The sequence below is a fragment of the Humulus lupulus genome, chromosome 6 (genome assembly GCF_963169125.1).
Source record: "Humulus lupulus chromosome 6, drHumLupu1.1, whole genome shotgun sequence".
Lineage (NCBI taxonomy): Eukaryota > Viridiplantae > Streptophyta > Magnoliopsida > Rosales > Cannabaceae > Humulus > Humulus lupulus.
Window position 1 is genome coordinate 23422217 of NC_084798.1, and position 26668 is coordinate 23448884.

General features: G+C 32.0%; 2 protein-coding genes across 2 annotated transcripts; one reads left to right on the forward strand and one right to left on the reverse strand.

Annotated features, from left to right (window-relative positions):
- Positions 1–15149: 15149 nt before the first annotated feature.
- On the reverse strand, positions 15150–15581 carry LOC133784850 (auxin-induced protein X10A-like). The gene has a single exon (XM_062224123.1). It carries the CDS (start codon positions 15579–15581, stop codon positions 15150–15152), a length of 432 nt encoding a protein of 143 aa, XP_062080107.1.
- A 3906-nt stretch (positions 15582–19487) lies between these two features.
- Positions 19488–25095, forward strand: LOC133784851 (uncharacterized). The gene is made up of 7 exons (XM_062224124.1): positions 19488–19800; positions 19908–20071; positions 20174–20401; positions 20586–20943; positions 23189–23623; positions 23819–24338; positions 24459–25095. The coding sequence occupies exons 1-7, from the start codon at positions 19488–19490 to the stop codon at positions 25093–25095; spliced, it is 2655 nt and encodes an 884-aa protein (XP_062080108.1).
- Positions 25096–26668: the final 1573 nt, after the last annotated feature.

Here is a 26668-nt window from a genome sequence, read left to right on the forward strand (position 1 = left end):
TTAATTGAATTTGTTTCAATGTGACTCTTTAGAATTAATAGGAAATTATAGGACTTTGGTTTTAAAAATTATAATCTTACAATTTTTTGGAGAACCAGTCATTAATTTTCGAAAAATAATAAAAATGCTTTTTTTTTTAATTTTATAATGAGCTTATTTTAATAATTTTATTCGTTCTCCATCGTTGGTTTAACATAGTCAATAGCTTAATGGGGTCTCGACGCGCTTTGATTCGTTCCCCTATGAAAGGTGTTCATTAGCTATTTTGACAAGGTTAGATTTTGAAAGATAGATAATTATAGGTCAAATTCTACTAGACTCACCCCCACAGTGACTACTAGGACTAAATCTATGATTATCGAAACCGTGGGTCTAGCTCATAAAATAAGAGATTTTGTTTTCTTATTTTGATCCAATAGTAGGTTGTTAATAGTGGTGTCCATTATTAAATGAGTTTACAACTCTATTTGACTAGTGGTATTTTTTGACTCTCGCCAACCGGGACAAGGATATCATAGATTAGTTAAAAACCTAAAGAAATAGAGATATGATTGTTTTTGGTATTTTTTCTCATATCTTACATATTTTGGTATATGTTGTGCTATTTCTTGAAATTTATGTGAATAGAAGTTTTATTGAGCAAATGCGATTGATTTCTATTTTATTAATAATTTGTAGTTTTAAGTTAAGTAGTGTCTGTGTCTACTCCCATCCTTTCTCAACTGTCGATGGAGAAACTCACTGGTGAAAACTTCCTTAATTAGAAGCAGAAAATCAACATTGACTTGATTGGTGACTATTCTGAATTCGCCCTGATTGAGGAATCCCCATAACGAGCACCGCCTCTGCATGTTCTTGATAGCACCATAAATGCTTGGATAACACCGTCTCCGCACGTACGTGATGGCACCGTGAATTCTCGAATGGCAACGTGTCTGCACGTTCATGATCAACTCAACTACGGTCTGACGCAGCTCATGAATGAGCTTCAAACGTTTGAGTATCATGGGTGGACCTAGTAAAGGAGGAGAAAATAAGACTACTGTTGTTGCTGCTGATCTAGCTAAGGCTGAAGCTAACCTAGCTTCATCTTCGAAAGCTACAAACAAGAGGAAAGGTGGACAAAACAACAACCCCAAGCTTGCAAAGGCTGCAAAGACGAGTGCACAACCAAATGCACAGACGCCTAAGGGGAAGAACAAGAAAAACAAGAAAAGTAAAGATAAGTGCTTTCACTGCAAAGAGAAGGGGCATGGAAACAAGATTGCTCCAAGTTTCTAGCAGCGAAAAACTAAGGTAATGATTATAGTTCATTTATCTTAGAAACATGTTTTTTAGAGATTGATAAATCCGTTTGGATTATTGATTATGGATCTACCAACCATGTTTACAACTCTTTATAGCTTCTTGAATCGTGGGAGGAAGTGAATGAAGGCGGCTTAAAGCTTAGAGTTGGGAACAGAGCGTTCGTTGCCGTCCAAGCTAGAGGAAGAGCTCATCTGAAGTTAGAAAATAAAATTTTAATTTTAAATGATGTATTTTTTATTCCAGATTTTAGTAGAAATTTAATTTCAGTTTCCATGTTGCAATTAGAAAAATTTGTTATGACTTTCACAAGTTCTAATATATTTATTTCTTTCAATGGATCACAATTGTGTATTGCATGAGTGGAAAACGAGCTTTATATTCTGCGACCTAACTAACCCCTCGCTCTTAACAATGATTTATTCAAAGTAGCTAAACCTAGGACCAATAAACGTCAAAAGACCAATAACGATAATATGACATATTTATTGCACTTGAAACTAGGTCACATTGGCTATGATAGGATTCAAAGACTTACAAAGGATGGGCCTTTGAGGGAACTCACCTTAAGTGAATTACCTATTTGTGAATCTTGTCTAGAAGGCAAACTGACCAAGCGTCCATTCTCTGCAAAGGGTGATAGGGCCAAAGAACCACTTGGACTTGTTCATTCAAATGTTTGTGGACCTTTGAATGTACAAGCCAGGGGTGGTTTTGAGTATTTTGTCACTTTCATTGACGATTACTCTAGATACTCATGTCTTTACCTAATGCATAGGAAATCAAAAACATTTTCAAAGTTTCAGGAATTCCTAGCAATGGCTCGGAACCAATTAGGTAAAACGTTAAAGATCTTGCGATCTGAATGGGGTGGAGAATATTTGGATATGTAGTTCCAAGATCATTTAACTGAACTTGGGATTTTATTACAACTTACTGCCCCAGGTACTCCACAACAAAATGGTGTAGCAGAACGCCAGAACAGAACTTTATTGGAAATGGTTAGATGCATGCTTAGTTACTCAACTCTACCAACTTCGTTCTGAGGACATGCAATTGAAATCGCGAATGACCTTCTCAATGTTGTTCCATCTAAATCAATCCCCAAAACACCTTTAGAACGCTAGAATGGTCGTGAACCTAGTTTACACCATTATAGAATCTGGGGGTGTCCCGCTCACGTTCTGAGGAAAAAGGAGGGAAAGCTAGAACCGCGAACTGAATTTTGCATGTTTGTTGGCTATCCTAAAGGTACTCGGGGTGGAATTTTCTATCGTCATTCAAAAAAGAAAGTGTTTACTTCTATGAATGCTACTTTTCTGGAAAATGATTATGTCCAAAACTTCAAACCTCGCAGCAAAGTAGTTTTAGAGGAGATGGTTAAAGAATTGACTCCAACCAATGTTCTATCATCATCAACGCGAGTTGAAGATGAAATTCCCACTCTTCATGTCCAACCAACACAAGTCAATTTAAATGAAGAAAGTACCACTGTTCCTGAGCAAACAGTCAAAGAGCCTCGTCGTAGTGGGAGGGTTTCTAGGAACCCAGTTCACTATGGTTTGGATGGTGAAACCAATATGGTTGTTGGTGACACTAGTGATGATGATCTGTTGTCTTTCAAACAGGCAATGGCTAGCCCTAAAAAAGAACTATGGCTCAAAGCCATGAAACAAGAAACGGAGTCCATGTACTCAAATTCCATCTGGGATCATGTGGAAGCACCTAGTGGCTTTGGGGCCATTGGGTGCAAGTGGATCTATAAGAAGAAACAAGGTGTTGATGGAAATATTGAGACTAATAAAGCTTGATTAGTGGCAAAGGGTTATACCCAAAGAGAAGGCGTGGACTATGAGGAAACTCTTAGTCCGGTAGCCATGCTCAAGTCCATTTGCATCCTCCTATCCATAACAGCCGCTCTCGACTATGAGATCTGGCAAATGGATGTCAAGACATCTTTTCTTAATGGGAAGCTTGACGAAGTCATTTATATGGATCAGCCTGAAGGATTTAAAGTAGCTAGACAAGAAGGAAAAGTTTGCAAGTTGAATAGGTCCATCTATGAACTTAAGCAAGCTTCTTGTTCCTAGAATCTTAGGTTTGATGAAATCACCAAAACCTATGGCTTTCAACAAAATATTGATTAGCCCTGTGTTTACCAACTGAAGGCAAATCAAATAGTGGTATTCATGGTTCTTTATGTAGACGATATCTTACTCATTGGAAACAATGTTAAGAAATTATCAGATGTGAAGAATTGGCTGAGCACTCAATTCCAGATGAAGGATTTGGGTGCAGCAAGTTATGTTCTAGGTATCCAGATCATAAGGGATAGAAAGAACAGACTCTTAGCTCTATCTTTAGCAGCTTCATTGATAAAGTGCTTGAACAATGACAAATTCCAAGAAAGGGCGTCTACCGTCCCGCCATGGAATTCATCTTTCAAAGAAGTAGTCTCCCCAGACTCCTGAAGAGGAAGATGCAATGAGAAAAGTTCCTTACGCATCTGCAGTTGGAAGTCTGATGTATGCCATGTTGTGTACTAGACCAGATATCTGCTATGCAGTGGGAGTTGTGAGCAGGTATCAGTCAAACCCAAGACTAGAACATTGGATAGAAGTTAAGCATATCCTGAAGTATTTAAGGCGGACTAGGGATTATATGTTAGTCTACAAGGGTGGTGTTCTGAACCCTATCGGCTACACCGATTCAGATTTTCAGACTGATGTCAATGACAGGAAGTCTACTTCTGGAATGGTGTTTACTTTTGGGGGTGGAGCTGTGATTTGGAGAAGCGTAAAGTAGTCTGCAATCTCAGATTCCACCATGGAGGTTGAGTACATAGCAGCGTCAGAAGCAACTAAGGAAATAGTCTGGCTAAAGAAGTTCTATTCAGATCTTGGTGTTATTCTAGAAATGGATAAACCGCTTGTGTTGTTTTGTGACAATACAGGAGCAATAGCCAACTCGAAAGAACCTCGAAGTCACAAGAGGAGTAAGCATATAGAAAGGAAGTATCACATTATTCGAGAATATGTGGCCAGGAGAGATATGAAGGTTATGAAGATTGCAATTGAAGACAATCTTGCAGATCCGTTTACAAAGACACTACCAGAAGCTACATTTGATAAGCATATCAAGGAAATGGGATTAGTAGAATTAGGGTATTAGTTTCAATTAGTGCAAGTGGGAGTTTGTTGGGGTTTTATGCCCTAATTAAAACCAAAATTCTTTGTAAAATAAAAATCATTTTTTGACTTGGTCAATCACTTTGCTCACATGTTTTATTTTCATAATTATTTGTTTAATATAAACTTCTATTAAATCCCGAGCATATAGCTATCATATTTATAGTGGCGTAATCACAGTGGAATATAAATATGATTATATGTTCAAAATAAGTTAGTCCTAAGATTAGTCAGTGCACAGGATTTACACTGACTTGCCAATCTACCATATGATCTACTTACACATTGTAGTGTTATGTTATTTCCAGAACATTAGCAAAGTAGATAAGATCGGATGTATTTGTTACATCGGTCAGGAACGATATTGACAGTTGATAAGATAAGTAAACATACCGTTATTATCTATTCTAGTCATATCATATAGTTGACCTTAGGTCAATTCAATCTAAATTCTCAGTGGTTAGTATTCTAACTGATTATATTATTTGAGTTCTTTGATTTGTTCGTTACCAGCTTACCCTACGGACTAGCCCATACTTACATCTTGGGAACTCGGTAGTATAATTAAGTGGGAGTGTTAATCATAGATATGAACATCTATAGCTTCTGATGAAGAACTGAAACAATGGTTTCTTTTTAGTTTGGTTCAAGATCTTAAATGATAGAGATCTCATTTCAGTAATTAAATTAGTTTACTGAAATATCCTTTACAAGGAATTAAGTGTTTTAAGGATAAAATACAATAAGGGGTAAAATAGTATTTTAGTCCCATCTCATTGTAGACCATCTGTAGAGAATTGAGTGACAATTGTGGTTGTAACAATGGATAATTAATAGCGTATCTAAATTGTTATAGAGCGATCTATGAATTCAAGAGTGCAATTCCGAGTCTATAGTGGAGTCACGAGGAATTAATAAGTTAGTAAATTTATTTTTTAGATTTATGATAACTTATTGGAGCTTGATTTCATAGGCCCATGGTCCCCATTGTACCTTGGAGAAAATCATCTAGATAGTCTCAATTAATTGATTTAATTATCAATTAGAATTATCAAAGTTGACCATGTCAATTTTGGATAGTTTTACAAAATTATGTAATTTTGAGAAGAAAAAGAGAAATTATGGAAGATTTATTAATTAAGATAAATTAGTATCTAAATTAATAAATAAGTTTAAATAATGTTCAAATTATAAATAATTAATTTGATAAATGATTTAAATAATTATTTAATTAATTAAATCAATAGAAAATAATACATGCCTTGATTTTAAGTCCAATGAGCATATAATCAAATGAGAAATTTGACGGGCCTAAAGCCCATGATAATTTCGACCTAGGGCTTCAAATTGGCTATTATTTTATTGATTTTTTAATTAAATTAAATCACTTAATTGAGTCTATAAAATGAGTGCTTAGAGAGAAGTCAAAACACAAGTTTGACAAGTCACAAGTTAGATTTTCTGATAGGTTTTAGATTCTCTAAACACAAGTCCTTTTCTAAGCCTCTTTGTTATTTTCTCTTCTTCTCTCTGTATCTATCTCATGTGTTGAGAATTTCCCACACTAGTCTAGGTGATTCTAAGGATACATTGGAAGACTGTGAAGAAATTAGAAGAACGATTCAGTTTCTTGATAATACTCTGCGACAGAAAAGATACAAGAGTTAGAGAAACTGAAGGGAGGACTCTTTCATTCCACTGCGTATACTGTAAGTATTCTTATTTTTGTTTCTTTTTGAATTCAATTTTAGAAACATGTTCTAGGTTATCTCATATTAATTTGTTTAATATTAGATCTACACGAAAATAAATAAAGATCCTGTATAAAGTTTCCCAACATGTGCTTAGGCCCCCCACATAATGAGATCCTAAATTTTTTAAAAATACTATTTTTTACATACACAAAAGCCCCTAAAAATTTAAAAAATATCATTCTATATATAATTTTTTTTTAAATAGCATAATGTTGACGCGATTCTTCGCCAACAGGTAATTAAGAAAAGAAGAGAAAGGGATTAGAGCTAATGTTGAACCGAAACAGATATATGATCTTAGAAAATGAAAAAGGTGACTCAAGACACATTTTTTAAGTGGTTCAAAGGTTAAAATCCTTCTACTCCACTAGTTAGTATTATTGATATATACTGGATATTTGATTATAGGGTATTTCTTACGAGAGAGAATCCAACCCTTATTAACTCTCAGGGTCTCCATATTTATAGGAGAAGACACTTGGGAAGTGGTAAGAAGGTCATCCCGTGACCTTCTTACCTATCGTATCAACTCTGTGACATTCATGATTAATTCCTAAACCTGACACATAAGTGTGGTCAAATCAATAGGTAAGGAGATAATGGGCCGCACGGCCCAACCCAGTCGTGGGTGTCTGAATACGCACGTTCCTGCTGCGTGTCCGAGAAGTCAGGGGCATATCAGACACGTGATGTCTGATATATGCACGTTTACTTTGCGTGTGTTGACTTTACAAAGGGTCATAGCCTCCAGATCCAGCTCGTACCACGAGCTGGATACTTAACTCGACCTTCGGCCTTAAGAGCCGGACTCAGTTCTTAGGCAATTTTGGCGAACCCTTGGGTTACCTCGAGCTAAGGAGGTACGACCTTATGACGGAAGCTCCAGTTTTGGGGATGTCCACGAGATAATCATGATTAGGCTGCAGCTCAGCTCGCTAATCAGCCCGTGGGAAAATCAGGGCGTACACATAATTTGTATAAGACCCCCTACCACTCAGGTTCGGCCTTGCTCGACCTTAAGACTAGTTGGGAATGTGGGAGTCATCCCCAACTCCACCCTGCCCCGTTTACATCCCTAGTATGTATTGAGTTAGATGTTTAGTTTCCACAAGTGTAGGGTCATCCCTAAGCATAGGCAGACTAGGCTCATACCTAGGTCCATGCCAAAAGTTATCATATTTTAAAATTAATTCATAAAAATACTACTTTTATAGAATTATATTGAAACATGCATGCCATAATTGTTGAGGAAAAAAAATGCCGCAAATTTTTGTTTTGCCTTAGGCAAATTTCTTCTTGGGACTAACCCTGCAAGAGTGTCCAAATCTATATATTTTTGAATTAGTCGTGCATGATTTTTAGATGAACGAAAAACTTATTTAGGTAGAATAGCTTTTTCTTACTTCCTTTATGTAAACACTAGAAAACATAACCGCGCTTCGCGCAGTCTTTTGTAATTATTACAAAATATACATATTTTAAAATACTTTTAGGAGATTGCTACGATATGGATTTTTTTTCACCCTACTCGTACAACATGTTCTTTATATGGACACGTGAGGGCGTATTGACCACAATTTTTTTTCATAATAGTGTCCATTGTATATCAAACCTCTTGAAAGTTTTTGAAAAATTCTGAATAATTAAAATACCGAAAATAAAGTTCAAAAAATTTGTTGTACATGTGCTTTTATTTTTTATTATTATTATCATTATTATACGCTTTACGTAATTTTTTTTATAAACAATCTAAATTATGTATATGGAAATTTATGTTTTGTGTAAGACTTATTTTGGACGATTACCCATTTGAACCCTTTAGTTTTAAAAATTATCTTTTAGAACTCGTGTTTTGTCAAAAGGTTAAATATAGGATTGGATATATCGATTATTTGAACATTGTATTTTGGCCGATTACCCATTTTGACCCTTTATTTTTATAATTTAACATTTGGACCATATATTTATTCAAAAGGTTAAAAATTATTTATAAAAATTAAATTATATATATTTTAAAATACTTTTAGGAGATTGCTACGATATGGATTTTTTTTCACCCTACTCGTACAACATGTTCTTTATATGGACACGTGAGGGCGTATTGACCACAATTTTTTTTTTCATAATAGTGTCCATTGTATATCAAACCTCTTGAAAGTTTTTGAAAAATTCTGAATAATTAAAATACCGAAAACAAAGTTCAAAAAATTTGTTGTACATGTGCTTTTATTTTTTATTATTATTATCATTATTATACGCTTTACGTAATTTTTTTTATAAACAATCTAAATTATGTATATGAAAATTTATGTTTTGTGTAAGACTTATTTTGGACGATTACCCGTTTGAACCCTTTAGTTTTAAAAAGTAACTTTTAGAACTCGTGTTTTGTCAAAAGGTTAAATATAGGATTGGATATATCGATTATTTGAACATTGTATTTTGGCTGATTACCCATTTTGACCCTTTATTTTTATAATTTAACATTTGGACCATATATTTATTCAAAAGGTTAAAAATTATTTATAAAAATTAAATTATATATTATTTATGTTTTTCGTAAGGGTTCACATCATTTTGAACCTTGTATTTTAGCCGATTACCCGTTAGGACTTTTATTTTTAAAAATTAACTTGTGGACCTCAAGTTTTGTCAAAATGTTAAAAATAGGAATAGATAGATCGGTTATCTGAACACAATACTTTGGCCGATTACTCGTTTTAACTCTTTATTTTTAAAAATTAACCTTTGGACTATGTATTTATTCAAAGTGTTAAAAATTCTTTATAGAAAGTAAATTATATAAATATACATAATTTATGTTTTACTTAAGGGTTCACACCATTTTGAACTTTGTATTTTAGCCGATTACCCGTTTGGACCCTTTATTTTTTTAAAATTAACTCGTGGACCTTGTGTTTACTCGTTTAGATAATTTATTGTTAAAAATTGACATTTGGATCTCGTATTTTGTCAACAGGTTATAAATAAAAATAGATAGATTATTTATTTATTTATTATTATATATAGATTACTCATAATATATAGATATAGATTAACATAATAGAGTGTCTATATTTTTTCCAAACTAACTATATATCACCACACCATATGATCCTTTATATATATATTAAAAAAATATCTTAATTAAATATTTAAAAAAATAAAGTTTAAATAATTAATAATAAAAATGAATAAAAAATTAGATTAAAGGAAAAAATTGAAAAAATAGTTATTAATAATAAAAATGAATAAAAAAATTAAATGAAAGAAGAAAATAGAAAAAATAGTTTGGAGTAATTTTAGAGTGCCACATCATCTCCTTGAAGCTCTCCTTTACATATATAGATATATAGATATATTAAAAAAATATCTTAATTAAATATTTAAAAAAAATAAAGTTTAAATAATTAATAATAAAAATGAATAAAAAAATTAGATTAAAGGAAAAAATAGAAAAAATAGTTATGAATAATAAAAATGAATAAAAAAATTAGATTAAATGAGAAAATAGAAAAAATAGTTTGGAATAATTTTAGAGTGCCACATCATCTCCTTGAAGCTCTTCTTTATATATATATATATATAGATTAAAAAAATATCTTATTTAAATATTTAAAAAAAATAAAGTTTAAATAATTAATAATAAAAATTAGATTTAAGGAGAAAATAGAAAAAATAGTTTTGAGTAATTTTAGAGTGTCACATCATCTCCTTGGAGCTCTCCTTTATATAGATATATATATTAAAAAAATATCTTAATTAAATATTTAAAAAAATAAAGTTTAAATAATTAATAATAAAAATGAATAAAAAAAATTAAATTAAAGGAGAAAATAGAAAAAATAGTTTGGAGTAATTTTAGAGTGTCATATCGTCTCCTTGAAGCTCTCCTTTATATATATATAGATATAGATTTAGTTGTTTACCAATTTTGACCATTAATTTTTTTTTTTAAATTAACTTGTGGACCTTGTGTTTTGTCAAAAATTAAAAAATAGGAATGTAAAGATAGATTATTTAAACCATGTATAATTTAGTTGATTATACGTTTGAATATTTTATTGTTAAAAGTTAACATTTGGATCCTGTATTTTGTCAAAAAGTTAAAATATAAATAGATAGATTTTATTATTATTATTATGTAGATATTTTTATCTATTATAATTTTTATTAAAATAAAAATGACAAAAAAGAGAACAGACAAAATAGATAAAAAAAAATTCCTTAATAAATTAATAGCTATAAATTAAAAAAGTAATATAAAAAATGAGAAAAAAAATATTGTTTACTTATATTTATAATTTAATTAAATAGTTGTTGTAATGAAATATCTAATCAAATTTAAATTCAAAATATACATCGTTGAAATAAATCAAATTCTATTCACTTTGGAATAAAAAAACATAATTATAATATAATAAGAAAAATAGATATATAGATAATCGAAAATTATTACGTAATTTTTAATTAATTTTTTAGTATTTTTCAATAAATAAGTAGTTAATATATTTAAACTAAATAAATTTTTAATCAAATTAATATGTATATATATTGATATTTTCAATTGTTAAGAGATTTTAGTAAATAGAAAATGAATAAAAAAATTAGATTAAATGAGAAAATAGAAAGAGTGATTTGAAGCTCTCCTTTATATATATATATTAAAAAAAATATCTTAATTAAATATTTAAAAAAATAAAGTTTAAATAATTAATAAGAAAAATGAATAAAAAAAATTAGATTAAAGGAGAAAATAGAAAAAATAGTTATTAATAATAAAAATGAATAAAAAAATTAAATTAAAGGAGAAAATAGAAAAAATAGTTTTGAGTAATTTTAGAGTGCCACATCATCTCCTTGAAGCTCTCCTTTATATAGATATATAGATAGATATATAGATATAGTTTTTTAATTGTTAATATATTTTAGAAAATAGAAAATGAATAAAAAAATTAGATTAAATGAGAAAATAGAAAGAATGATTTGAAGAGATTTTAGAGTGCCACATAATCTCCTTGAAGCTCTCCTTTATATATATATTGATTAGTTTATTAGGTATTTAATTAAAAAAAATATCTTATTTAAATATCTAAAAAAATAAAGTTTAAATTATTATTAATAAAAAAATTAGATTAAAGGAGAAAATAAAAAAAATAGTTTGGAGTAATTTTAGAATGACACATCATCTCCTTATTAATAAAAATGAATAAAAAAATTAAATTAAATGAGAAAATAGAAAAAATAGTTTTGAGTAATTTTAGAGTGCCACATAATCTCCTTGAAGCTCTCCTTTATATATATATAGATATATAGATATAGTTTTTTAATTGTTAATATATTTTAGAAAATAGAAAATGAATAAAAAAATTTGATTAAATGAGAAAATAGAAAGAGTGATTTGAAGAGATTTTAGAGTGCCACATAATCACCTTGAAGCTCTCTTTTATTTATATATATATAGATATTAATAAAAATGAATAAAAAAATTAAATTAAATGAGAAAATAGAAAAAATAGTTTTGAGTAATTTTAGAGTGCCACATAATTTCCTTGAAGCTCTCCTTTATATATATATATATATATAGATATAGTTTTTTAATTGTTAATATATTTTAGAAAATAGAAAATGAATAAAAAAATTTGATTAAATGAGAAAATAGAAAGAGTGATTTGAAGAGATTTTAGAGTGCCACATAATCACCTTGAAGCTCTCTTTTATATATATATATATATAGATTGTTATTATTTTCAATGAATTCCTCTAAAAACTAAAAAATTATGTTATTGCTAACAAAAAAAAAAAACAATCAAATGGTGATTGATGATCAATGATTAATAATTGATAAACTTATATTAAATTGCATCAATATTAATCACCTCACCCTACATTAAATTTGGAAATCTTATATTAATAATTTAATATTATGTCTTATAATAATATTGTACTCCTTTATTTACGATACTTTCTCATCTTTTTTTGTTCTTTTTTTCTTTTTGGGTATTTGCAGCATAAATACCTAATGTTTTTCAGTTTTATACACTTAAATATAACATATTTTTTTGACGGATTAAATACCAAACGTTATGTTTTGGACAATTCCGTCTCTACCACTCAGTTAAATACTATTATGGCTGATTAGAATGTCAGGTGTCAGGATCTTATTAGTCCATTTCGTATTAATTTAAAAAAAAAAATTTCAACATTATTTAAAATAAAAAAATAATTAAAAATATGTTTTAAATTATAAAAATAAAAATTTATCAAAAAAATTATAAAAATTAATTTAATTAAATTTAAAAATAAGTTTAATTTTAAATTTTTTTGAGCTTATGGTATGATTGTATACCACTTATGCCCCCTTAATATCCTATGATTGTGATCTTAGGTTATTGAAGTTTGAGGGCTTGCAAAAAAATATAACAATAAAAATACAACATTTGAATGAAATTCAGTACTTTATTGACAAAAAGCAAAAACCAAATACAAGCTTTGTTAAAATGAATAAACAGCATTCCTACATTACTGATAATAAGGTCGTAGATGTTCACCATTCCAAGCTCGCAGAACCAATCCTCCACTTAGCCTTGCCAGTTTATAAACTCCAGGTCGAATGATGGACTTGATCTAATAGGGTCCCTCCCAATTAGGCCCGAGCACTCTAGCAGATGGGTCTCGTATGGCCAGAAACACGCGCCTCAATACCAATTCTCCTAATCCGAATTTCTTGTCTCGGACTCTTTTGTTAAAATATCTCGTAGCCCTTTGCTGGTATGCAACATTTTTCAGTTGGGCTCCGTCTCGTCTTTCTACGATAAGGTCCAAACTTTCTTCGAGCTGGGATTGGTTCGAGGTTTGATCATATGCGTCGCGTCTTATAGTTGGGATTTCGAACTCGATAGGCAGCATGGTCTCGCATCCATAAGCCAGGGAGAAGGGGGTATGTCTAGTCGAGGTTCTCGCCGTTGTTCTGTATGCCTATAGGACTTGAGGGTAATGTGTTCCAATCATTACTCCTTCATAATTATTGACCACCAACAATTTACTTGACAACTTCTCACTTTGTAGTTATTATAAAACAATTACATATTTCAATATTTTGTTATCTCTTTTTGTTATTTTTATTTTTCTCAACAATTCAGTTACATCATTTTCTACTTTTATTAATATGATTGCATTTTCAAATTGAAATTTTTGTTCAATTTTTTTTAATCAATATAACATATTGTTTAGTTATTTCTTACCAATTCAATTTTGATTAAGATAATCATTTTATCTTAATTACTTATTTAGTTTATTTCATACCTGTTAATGATAATTATGTTCCGACTTTATGTATATTCTCTGACACTTACAAGTGTTTATTATTATACATAGCGTGTAATGATGAGTGTATTTATTAGGATGTCAATTTAACTCGCGAGTACCCGCCCTATTAAAGGCAATAGACATAATCATTGTCTCGAATGCCATGTTTATATTGTAATTTTATTTTAATTTATTTGTTAATATAAATATTATTAAAAATATAGAATATAATAATTTATCTAATAGTTCATTTATTTTATAGAAAAAAGTTAATTTTTAAAATTTATTTTATCAATTTTAGAACAAAAAAATAAACTTCTTTTATTAAGAGGGTATCTGATGGACTCCCTTCCTTAGGCTCGGCCTTGGGCACAGGTGGGTCAGGCTTGTGCCTAGGGTCCCCACATAATGAGGTCCTAAATTTTTTTAAAATATCATTTTTTACATACACAAAAGCCCCAAAAAATTTGAAAAATATCATTTTATATATATATATATTTAAAATAGCATAATTTGTATAGGGCCTTCTACCACTCAGGCCCGACCATGCCCGACCTTTAGACTAGGTGGGAATGGGGGAGTCATCCCCAACTCCAGTCTGCCCCATTTACATCCCTAGTATGTATTGAGTTAGATTTTTGTTTCTATGAATGCATGGTCATCCCTTGGCATAGGTAGACTAGGCTCATTACCTAGGCTCCTTGCCAAAAGTTATTGTATTTTAAAATTAATTCACAAAAACACTACTTTTATAGAATTATATTGAAACATGCCATAATTGTTTTGAGGAAAAAAATGCCCCAAAATTTTGTTTTGCCTTAGGCACATTTCTTCTTAAGAATAACTCTTCAAGAGTATCCAAAATCTATACATTTTTAAGTTAGTTGTGCATATTCTTTGGATGAACGAAAAACATATTTAGCCGGAAGAACTTTTTCTTACTTCCAACATGTAAACATTGTTATTATTTCCTCTCAAAACAAAAATCTCAAAACAAAAATATCATGTCATTGCTAACAAAAAAAAAAAAAAGTCAAATGGTGAGTGATGATCAATGATTAATGATTGATATACTTATATAATTGCATTAATAGCAATCACCTCACCCTACATTAATTTTGGAAGACTTATATTAATAATTTAATATTATTATGTCTCATAACAATATTGTACTATTTGCTTATATACTTTCCCTCTTTTTTTTCTTTTTTCTTTTTATATAAATTACCATTTTATATTTTTTGATATATTTAATTAATTAATGAATAAAATTGAAATTCTAATTTTTTTATTATAAAATAATTAATGAATGATAAAAGAGAAAGGTAATCATTTTATATGTAGGACTAAATTTGGAAAAAGTAGACTTTTAATGACTATACACGAAAGTTTTTTAATGATTCTCTGTAGTTTGTCACGTCGTAGTGATGCAAACTTATCTTGTTGAATAGCAATTTTAATATTGAATCTACAAATTATGTTTATGTTTAATGTTCAGTTTGCAAGAGTACCATTAATTCATATATTCAAAATTTGCTCAAAATATTCACTAATTTTTCATAAAAGGAGAACATTATATATGTAGAGTCAGTAGTCAACATGTAGTGAAATTGGTTTGTGGAGAAGTGAGATGAATTAGGAAGATGCGGTGTGTGCAGGGAATGGTAATTCCTCCCATTGGATGATCGTACCCGAATTCTTGTTCAGCCATGCTTAGCAATTCTTGAAATGCAGGCCGATTTAGGTACGAAAGAGGAACTGCATAACGCTTCTTCTTCTTCTGCTCCTTTTCAATATCATCATCGTCTCCAACATACACTGCAAAGTGGCCTTTTGGAATGGAGGATTTATTGGACTTCATCATCAAAATAGCTTCGTCTTTGTTAATCCTAGTCCAACCCTTGCAGATGCGCTGCCAAAAACCAAATGCCATGCTCATCATCATCTTAATATTCTTCTTCTTCTTCTTCATTACTATACCAACCTTGTTTTCGGTATTATAAGCATAATTAGAACCAGACCCCATTGGGACTCACACTGAAGATGCTGATTGATTAGCTAGAGGGATCTTGGGAGAAAGGTCGAGAGAGAGACGATCGAGACTCATTGTAAACTATATTATATATTTATAGGCTTAAGTAATTATGTCGGTTACACTATTCAAATTTGATTTATATTATCTAAAACTAAAAGGATAATTTAAATCTTTAAATGTAAAACCCAATATGCTTATTATATAAACATATAAATAAACATAAGGAATTATCTTTAAAAATCGTTTATTTATTTTAAATTTACCTCATAGATATTATTAAGATAAAACAATTTTCTATTATAAGAGTATCTTTTACATGGTATTATTATTATCGAATTTAAATTAAATTCATAAGATTTACGTATTATTAGGTAAAGATTGTGACGTAATTTGTTTGACTACGCCCAATCAATTTACTACCTCTTAACAATAATAATAGAGATTTTGTAAAAAAAAAAAATCGAGAAAAATCTCATCATATATTAAAAAACTTAACTTTCAATTTTAAAATAAAAACAGTTAAATGTTTGGTAAATATATATTTTTTAAAAAAAAGAACATTATTATATTTTCTTTATATTCTCATTACTTTTATCGATTTGAAATGATATCAACTAATTAATTAATAATTCTAAACGTATAATTTTAATTTCCAATCAACTTCTTCAAATCATATTAATTCAGATTAATAAAAATATAAAAATTTGCATAAAACTTTAATGCTTTGGTCAAATATATACCCATGGATGATACATTAATTTTAGTTATGGGATCCTTATTTAGCTTTGTGATTAATTTAGTAATTAACTAAAAGTATTTAATCAGTGCCTTGTAACTTTATACTATGTTATTTATTTAAAATATTTTGTTTTCTTATAAAACACTAATTAAGAATTATTTTATTTAAAAAGTAAAATTTATTGTAATTAGTGACAAAAATGATGTATTTTAATCAAAATATCAGATAGGATTTTTTTAGCAATTAAAATTTTTAATTATTGGTTCTTAATAATGCAAAATTTAGTTTCTGATTTGCTTACATTGATTACTGATAATGAATAACTCTATTTGTGTTCTTTCCTTTGTCTTGTTTGTGATATTTTTATCGATATTAACACACATATATGATCTAGGGTTCCCTTTTGTAAAGTTAAAAAAGTGTCCTCGATGCATTTTCTTTTTACAATTTTTTGGCTGATAAAGATGTAGTTGATATATATATATATTTATATATTTATATCAAGAAAAAGTAAAGCTATTTACAAGAGCTGCTTAACCTTTATGACTTAAGTTGGTAAAGTCTTAATCGATTAATGCTTAACCGTGTCTTTATTTTTGACATTAAAATACTGAAGAACGTGAAAGTTAACACCATTGGCAGCAAGTGCAAGAAATTTTAAAAAAATTGCAATGCCATGAATTCAAGGAATTTTTAAATTATATATATATTTTGGGAGCGTCTACAATGCATCTACTTTTCTGACAATACCGGTGTATTCTTTTTCTATTTACGACACCTGAATAGATATAATCCCAAATTTTTTATGTGATGGTGTACATTGTAGCTATTTAGAACATCATACAAATTTTTAAGAAATTCCGAATAAATTATATGGTACCAAAAACAGGATTCAAACAGCTTGTTGCACGAGTGCTTATTTTTTTTGTATACGCGTGTAAAAGTCAACTGTTTTAACCTTATTTTTGGCACTATAAATTATTCTAAATTTCTTAAACATTTACAGGGTGTCTTAAATTATTACAATGTATATTGACATATAAAATAAATAGAAAAAAAAATTATCGAGGTGTAGAAAACACAAACTAACTGCACTGATGTTGTAAAAAAAATTAGATGCACTATAGTCCCTGTATATTTATATATGTTTATATAACTTGAATGTACAAGTCTTTGTTTGATTCTTCTTATTTGTGATCAATTTTCTTGCAGTACCTTATAAGAGTGTTACAACGTGCCTTATTTATCATTGATTAGGAAAAAAAATCTGATGTCCCGTTATATTGTCTCATTTCTGTCCTACCAACTAATTTAAGACACATCATCTAATTTAATTAACTATTAATAAAATTATTTGACAGTGTTAAAATGAATTAATAGAGTTTTTAATTCTCTCTCCTCATTTAATACTAAATTCTCTCTTCAATAAAAATAATAATAATATCAATTTATTTTTAAAAGAAAAATAATCTCAATTTAAATTTAGCAATAATATATATCTGTTAAATATAAAATTAGTTGAAAATCCTTATTAAAATTTAATCTCAATTAATTAAAAGTCCTATTTTTTGGTGACATTTGTTAAAAATCCTTATTAAAATTTAATCTCAATTAATTAAAAGTCTAATTTTGTTGGTAATCAATCTAGTTAAATGACAAAAAAAAAATTTTAATTTTTTTTGGAAATAATATGAAATAGCTGAGTGTTGGTTCGTTTTCTCCCATGGCGAAGAAGAGGAAGCCAATACGTAAGCCAGCAAATCAGGTAGGAGAGCAAGTTATTCCACAAAGTTCAGAAGAGAAGTCTCCAGATCTGGATTTGGATCATGATCGTGGGTTTGAAGGTACAGAATGTGCTGTGAATGGTGAAGGAGATGTGGATAATATTGAGGAGTTGGAACGTCAAATTAATGAGATCATTGGGTCGGAGGGTACAGGACCTCAATGTTTTGCGACGATAAAGAATGGAATGGACGAATCGGGTGATTTGAAGGCCTCGTGGGCAGATAAGGCTGGTGAGGACGACTTTCAAGCCTCAGCACAGAGACAATGGCAATCATTCACCGCTAATACCTTATCCTTTTCAGATCAGAAGCTTGAGTTTACAGAACCAGAATTCAGGGAGGGTAAAAAATTTGCTAGGATTGATATTGAGGAGGTTAAGTTTCAATCGGCAAACTGGAGCTCGGCAGTCATTTGTATGGTGCTAGGAGCAAACCCACCTATGGCAGTTTTTGAAGGGTTCATAAAAAGGATTTAGGGTCATCTTGGGATAGCTCAGATAGCAAGAATGACTATGGGTTTAACAATGGTTAAGTTCAACGATGAGGCAACAAGGGACCATGTTCTAGAGAATGGCATTATCCATTTTGACAGGAAACCTGTAATTATTCGACCATGGACGACAGATCTGAGTGCTGTTCGTCTAGTTCGCTCTGTTCCGCTTTGGATTCGTCTACAAGATTTGGGTCTTCAATGTTGGGGAAGTAAATGTCTTAGTGCCCTTGTTAGTACAATAGGCAAGCCAATAATGGTAGACAAATACACAAGAGAACGCTCACGTATTCAGTTTGCTCGGGTTCTAGTAGAGATGGATGTTACAGATAACCCACCTACAAGTATACAGTATATCAATGAACATGGCCAAATCATGGAGCAAGGGGTTGAATATGAATGGTTGCCAATTAAGTGTAAGAATTGTTCTAGTTTTGGTCATTCAATGACAGATTGTAGGAAGAATAAGAATGCTCAGTGGGTCATGAAGGAAACCAAGTTAACTAAGGAGGATAGAGCACAGGGTTTAGATGGAATCAAAGATGCAGAATTGAAGGGTACTGAGATTCAGGCAGATACAGATGAGGTTACAGTTCAGACTAGTTCAACAGGGGATAAGAAACAGGCCGAACTGGATGAGCCTCCTTTACTAAATAAGGAGGATTCAGCTGGGAATGGGAAAAATGATCAGTCAAACCATCAATGGCACACTCCAAAAAAGGTTGCTGCTCAATCAAAGGAGGGGCAGGGGTCAGTTAAAAATGCTAAGGTCTCTGGTCAAAAGAACAAGAGTTTAAACAAGTTTGTGGTGCTTCAAGCGGACCGGATGAGTGGTACGGATGGCAATTCATTATCAATTTTCTCAAATGGATAGTAGTAATATTATGAGTTGGAATGTTAGAGGGCTTAATGAAGTTAATAAACATAGCCCTGTTAGTGATCTTTGTAAGACGTACAGAATTGGAGTTGGTGGCCTTTTAGAGACCAAGTTGAAGGGCAGCAAAATTAGTAGGTTTGTAGATCTTCAGTTTCCGAATTGGGATTACTATACAAGTCCAGAAATTGAAGGACGTCTTTTGATTGTTTGGAGGAAGTCATTTGTGAAGGTTACCATCTTAGAGGAATCTAACCAATATATTCATTGTTTGGTTAAGTTGACTGGTGTGCAGCAGAGCTTTGGTGTTACTTTCATCTATGGTTTGAATTCTATAAAAGGAAGGAGAAGCCTTTGGGAGGGGCTTCAAAGGCCATTTCTTAACACATAGCTTGGATTTATATAGGGGACTTCAATGCCCCATTTACAGGCAAAGATAGATCGGGTGGGAAGCCTATATCAGGCTTGGAGTTGGGTGATCCTATTCGGTGGCTTGCAGATTCTTATCTAGAGCCTTTAAAAAGTGTTGGGTCTTATTTTACTTGGACCAATAACCAACATGGTGCTGCTAGAATTTATACAAAAATTGATCACGTGCTCATAAATGAGAAATAGATTGACTTATTTCCTCAATCTACAGCTATGTTCAGTTGGGAAGCAATTTCTGATTATTGTTCTTTTCTTGTAAAAATTCAGGTTCCTGAGAAGTTGGGAATTAGGGTGTTTCGGTTCTACAATTATTGGACAGATCATCAAGATTTTCATGCTCAGGTCTTAAGAAGTTGGAAGCTACCGATTAATGCAATTGGTATTCGGGCCATTTATCTTAAATTGCTGAGATTAAAACATTGTTTGAAAGCCTTTAACACAGACAAAATAGGTGACCTGAAGGCTAACTTCTATAAGGCTAAAGAGACTTTTCAAGTAGCTCGATTGCAAGCTCAAGCTCGCCCCCATGTGTTGAATTTTTAGGAAGCTGAGAGGGAAGTAGCTGAGGTTTTTTCTGTTCAGGAAAGGCTCTATCAGAGCTTCTTAATTCAGAGGAGTAAGATTACTTGGCTGAGACAGGGAGATTTAAATACTTCCTTTTTTTTATGCTTTTTTAAAGAAGCGTAAATCGAAGAATGGTATTGTCTCTTTCATCACAGAAGATGGCAAAATGGTGGATAAATTCTCAGAAGTGGTTTCTCATTTTGTGGGGCATTTCAGAGACTTTTTGGGTAGCTCTAGTTCGACATCAGGTAGAATTAATGATCAGATTGTAGAGTTGGGGCCTCAACTTTCAGTTGAGCAGCAAATGAAACTCCTTAAACCTTTTTCTAGGAAGGAGATTAGGGAGTCTCTCTTCAGTATTCCTATAACCAAGTCTCCGGGTCCAGATGGGTTTGGTTCAGGATTATTTGAAGCAGTCTGGTATGACATTAGGGATGAGGTGTGTGCTGCAATTACCCACTGTTTTGAATATGGTATTGTAACGCTCTGGTTAGCCAAGACCGTTACACTGTGTGTTTATAAAGTGCCAGACTTGCTAATCAAGTCATTTAATTAAAATCGTGTTGCAGAAGCTACAAAGGAACTAGGGTTAAAATCGTTTCGGTCTCAAAAGCCACATTTTTCATTAAGAAACATTATCTGGTTACACGGGATCCCAAAAATACAAGTTTTAAGATCGTTTATAGAAGTTGTAAGACTCAGATACATTAACTAGCCATACTAAGGCAAAACAAGCAGTTAGGTAGTCCCTGTCCTGGTCCACTCCTCGATCGTGGTGATCGAACAGCTGGCTATGTACATTTCACCTTGGAGCTCTCCACCTCAGGCTTGGTCCAGCTTGCCCTTGCCTTTACCTGCACCACGTAGCACCTGTGAGCCAAGGCCCAGCAAGAAAACACAGTATCAACAGAGCATAAGCAATTATCAGACAAGTCAATATCTCACGTTGCATCACATAGCCTCAGTCAAATAACCATTCAATATAGTCAAGTACTCCACATACTAGGCATATCAACTCATAACATGTACAGTTTATAAACGATAACCAGGGATAGCGCTCACAGGCTGCTCCCTCTGTTATCCCAGTGTTCATGGCTCCCAGTGGCCAAATCGCGCTTTGTGCGCTAATAGTATGCACGACACCCTTAGGCCGATTTTACATGTCCCATGGCGTAATACCAACATTGACACGATACAATTCTCGGGAGCACTTAGTCCCATCACAAACATATAACCGGGTGCAGTTTTCTTACCTTTAGCTTCCAGATGAATTAGTTACGGGCGATACTCCTTGAGCGCGATCCGATCCTCAAGCCCTAGCTTAACACCTAGTCACAAACATGATAAAGAATACCATTAGCAATCTTAAATGAGTTCCCAAGCCAAGTTCTAGTACCCGGAACATTGAACTTCACCAAATATGGTAAAAGACTCAACCCCGAGCACCTTAGGTTAAATTCCCAAGCCTAAAATCTCAAAATCCCAAAATCCCTTAAGCGATGCGGCATAGGCCACACATGCCGCGGCATGGCCCCCAAACAGAACCTCCAAAGGCTCAAAAACAGGTAAGGGCCGCGGCATTGCTTGGGCCATGCCGCGGCCCGCCCTTCTTCTTCAGCATGCAACATCTTCGAAGGGCCGCGGCTCACCAAGAACCATGCCGCGGCCCGACCCTTCGAACCCAGAAAAAACCACCATTTTCAAACTCTAAACCTCACCTTAAACCATCCCAAATCCCCCAACTCAAAACCAATTAATAATAACAACATTAGAATGATTTAGACAGCACAATCCAACCAAAAATCCAGCCTAAGACTCACCAAAACCCCAATTCCAACTTCTGAAATTTCAACCCATAGAACTCAAAACCAGCCATGAAAACTCTCAAATTTAACCATCAAACTGTAAATTAAACCTTACCTCAGCTGTAGAATCGATTCTCCAAGAGTCCCCCGACCTATCTTCAAAGTTTCAAGCCTCAATCCCACCTTAAATTCCAAAACCACAGATATTTAAAACTCAGCCATTTTCTTTAAATTCCTAACCTTAGAAACGAAAAATCAGAACTTACCTTAGCTCTATCTCAGACCTTGATCAGTTCCTGAGCTAACCCTCCAAATTATTCCCTTCAATTCCCCAAGACACAGCTTAAATCCAGCAATTCCCTCTCAAGTTTCAGTAGTTTTCCTTTGCTAAGAGAGAGAAGGAAGAGAAATAGAGATAAGGTCGATTTACACTTTTCTATCTAGTATTTTCCTAAGTCTTCCAAGTATACCCTTAGATTACTAGACTAATCCCAAAGCTCGGGGTGCCGGAAACGTCCCCGAGGCCAAAACGGTAAAATCCCCCAATAATCCCGCCTAGACATCCTAACCTCAGATATATCTCCAATTATTTATTTTTATCACCCGATAGTCTAAATCACTACCCGATACCTAAAATACCCCTGACTTGTCCAAAGTCAATTATAATGCCCCGTTGTGACTTTTCCTGCTATCTAGCCCTAGGATCGCCTCGAGTCGCCGGCTGCAGATTTATCCACATCATAATGTGGTTCTCGCATATATCACATATCATATTACCACATAATATAATCAATTATCATATAAGCATCATTAAGCATATAATAACTCATTAAATCACAGTTATTCCAGTAATGCCCTCCTGGCACACTAATCAAGGCTCTTAAGCCTTATTAGTGAATTTGGGTCGTTACAGGTATCTTCCCTACTGAGCTCCATGAAACAACCTTATCTTTGATCCCTAAGGTTGCTAATCCTTCTCGGGTTGTTGACTACAGACCCATAGTTTGTTGCTCTACATTATATAAGTGTATGTCGAAACTGATTTGTAAGAGATTGGCCGATATTCTACCTGATCTAATTCAGCCTAATCAGGGAGCATTTGTCAAGGGTCACTCTATTGTCCATAATATAATGATATTCCAAGACCTCATTAAAAACTATGGGAGAGCCTCTACTTCTTCAAGATGTACTATCAAGATAGATCTCAGAAAGGTCTATGACACGGTAGATTGGGACTTCCTTGAGAACATGTTAAAAGCTCTGAAATTTCCTATGAAATTTATTGGTTGGGTCATGGCTTGTGTTAGGAATACTTCTTACTTTCTCTTGATGAATGGCAGAATTCAAGGCAAATTTAAAGGAGGGAAAGGGCTGAGGTAAGGTGACCCCATGTCACCTTTGTTGTTTGTCCTTAATATGGAATATCTGAGTAGAAGCTTGCAACAAGCTGCTCTTAATTCACCCTTTAGATATCATCCAATGTGTAAAGGTCTCAAACTCATAAATCTTTGTTTTGTGGATGACTTATTGCTATTTTGTAAAGGCTCTCTCGCTGCTGTTAGAGTTGTCAAGGAGGTGCTTGATAGCTTTGCTTCTGCCACAGGTCTTTCTATAAACTCAGGAAAGTCGCATGTATTTTTTGGTGGAGTTTCTAACACAGATAGAACTAGAATTGCTCATGAGTTAAATCTGACAGAAGGATTATTTCCTCTTAATTATCTTGGGGTCCCTATGAGGCCTACAAAATGGAAGCATGAAGACTGTGAGGTTATCCTTCAGAAGTTTTGCTTGAAAATTCAGAATTGGGCGAGTAGACACTTGTCTTTAGCTGGCCGGATTCAGCTCATAAATTCAGTGTTGCTTGGGCTTCGAAACTATTGGATGTCTATCTTTGTTTTTCCTCAAAGCATAGTTAAGGAAATTGAGAAGATCTGTAGGGGCTTTCTGCGGGGCTCAGCTGGTCAGAGAAGTAAGTTACACGTTCCCTCTTGGCAGAAGGTTTGTCTCCCTAAAGCCTATGGAGGTTTGGGTTTCAGAGAAGGAGCTACTTGGAACCGGGTTGTGTTAGCTAAATATGTTTGGGCTTTATCAGCTAAACCTGATCTGCTTTGGGTTAAATGGATCCATTCCATTTACTTGAAAGGTGTTAACTTCTAGAATTATGACTTAATAGCTGATTGCAGTTGGTATTGGCGAAAGCTATGTCATCTCAAGGATCATTTTAGGCCTGCTGATATTACTTCTGCTGGTGTGCAAGGGAGATTTAAAACTACTACATTGTACAACAGTCTCTTAATTCAGCAAAGGGATGAGTACTACAGAACTATTTGGAGAAGAATCATTCTTCCAAATCACAGGTTTATGCTCTGGCAAGTTGTAAATTCTCATTTGTTAACCAGGGACAACCTTAGCAGGATGAAAATTCAAATAACCTCTGAGTTGTGCCCTGTTTGTGATAGAATTCAGGAAAGCCACTCCCATCTTTTCTTTGAGTGTAACTTCTCTACTCAGCTGGTTAAATGCGTATTTGATTGGTTGGGGTTTGTTGCTTGGCCTCTAGATTTTCATTGCTGGCTGGTGTGGTTGGCTAGAGCCCGAAAAGGAGTAAAAGCTGATATAGTGAATCTAGTTTGTGCTGCTGTCACTTATAGTACATGGAAAAACAGGAATAAATGTTTTCATGAAGGCTATTCTTCCACAGTTCTGAAGCTAACCCAGGATATTAAGTATACTACTAAATATAGGCTAAATATAGTGTCCAAAAGTCATATTTCAGTTAAGGATCAATTGTATATTCGGCAACTACAATGTAGCTTATAGCTTACTGTTCTGATGTGTTGTTGGTTGATTTCATGTTGGTGTTGGAGTCATTGACTCTCAATTGTTTTGATCATTTGTAATGTTCATTTGTTCAATGAAGTCCATTTTCTTCTTGATCAAAAAAATAAATAAATAGAAAACCACATTAACATTATTGCTCTCAACGTTAAAGGAAATAAAATACATAACATTTCTTTATAAAAGTTAAAATCATAAGTCATTACCAACATAATATAACTATATGTGATTTTTTTTTTCAAAACAAAAAAAAAAGTTAAAATCATCATATATTAATATTAAATTTAAATTAAAAAAAATACAATATTAGTTCCATTTAAATTAGGGGAATAGCAATTCTTATTTAAATTAAGATTATACAATCAAATTTTCATTTTTTTCCTTCTCCTATTATTTTGCATAAGAAAATGCTCTTTCTTCGCTCCTATTTTATTGCAGAAGAATACATGTATGTGCCATTTTTAAAAAAAAAAAAAAATCACATATAGTTATATTATGTTGGTAATGACTTATGATCATATTTTAGCTTTTATAAAGAAATGCTATGTATTTTATTTCCTTTAACATTGAGAGCAATAATGTTAATGTGGTTTTCTATTTTATTTTTATTTCCAAAAATATTTTATTTTTTTTGTCGTTTAAGGTGATTAATTACAAAAAAATTAGACTTTTAATTAATTGAGATTAAATTTCAATAAGGATTTTCAACTAATTTTATATTTAACAGATGAATATTATTGCAAAATTTAAATTGAGATTATTTTTCTTTTAAAAATAAATTGATATTATTATTATTTTTATTGGAGAAGAGAATTTAGCATTAATTGAGGAGAGAGAATTGAAAGCCCCGTTAATTCATTTTAATGTTGTCAAATAGTTTTATTAATAGTTAATTAAATTAGATGAGGTGTCTTAAATTAGTTAGTGGGACAGGGATGTGACAGTATAATGGGGACAGCAGATTTTTTTTCATTGATTAGGTGTACATTAATATTATGATTATGTGGTGTAATATGAACTTTTAATTTCTTAGAATCTTTGTTACTCAGACTACTCATAAAATATTTTCATAAATATATTTATGCTCTATTTTATCTTTCTTATCTATAATTTTTTTTTCTACAGAGTTATTTTCTCGAATATTTTTACTTCTATTTATACTCTTATAGTTCACTATTAAGTATGCGTTTATGTATTAATTATTTAAATTCTTATATAATTTAGCGAATATCATGATGGAAACAAGAGCATAATGAATCATGGATTGGAGGGTGGAGCTTGTTAAAAGTTATTACTGTATCTAGAATGCTCTAGAGTTCTAGAATGTTCTAGAATATACTAGAAAGAACATAGAACATTCTAGAAAGTTCTTGAAGAAACTTAGAACTAATTAAAAAATATATAGAGAGTTCCAGAATTATTTAGAAAAAGGTAGAAAGTAGTTAAATAAATTATATAGTTAGAAAATTCTAGAAAGATTTGGATGTTTCCTTTGTAGCCTATAAATACAAATGTAATGCGTGTCTAAGTTTGTAAGTGAGTTAAGTGAGTACTA

What these genes read in the sequence shown, in the direction of transcription:
- LOC133784850 (XM_062224123.1), bottom strand. Translation starts at nt 15,581, where the DNA reads ATGGGGTCTGGTTCTAATTATGCTTATAATACCGAAAACAAGGTTGGT.
- LOC133784851 (XM_062224124.1), top strand. Translation starts at nt 19,488, where the DNA reads ATGAGTTGGAATGTTAGAGGGCTTAATGAAGTTAATAAACATAGCCCT. An exon ending in TTTATACAAAAATTGATCAC is followed by an intron (nt 20,072 to 20,173) that starts GTGCTCATAAAT and finishes GTAAAAATTCAG; the next exon opens with GTTCCTGAGAAGTTGGGAAT. An exon ending in GCTACTTGGAACCGGGTTGT is followed by an intron (nt 24,339 to 24,458) that starts GTTAGCTAAATA and finishes AGCTGATTGCAG; the next exon opens with TTGGTATTGGCGAAAGCTAT.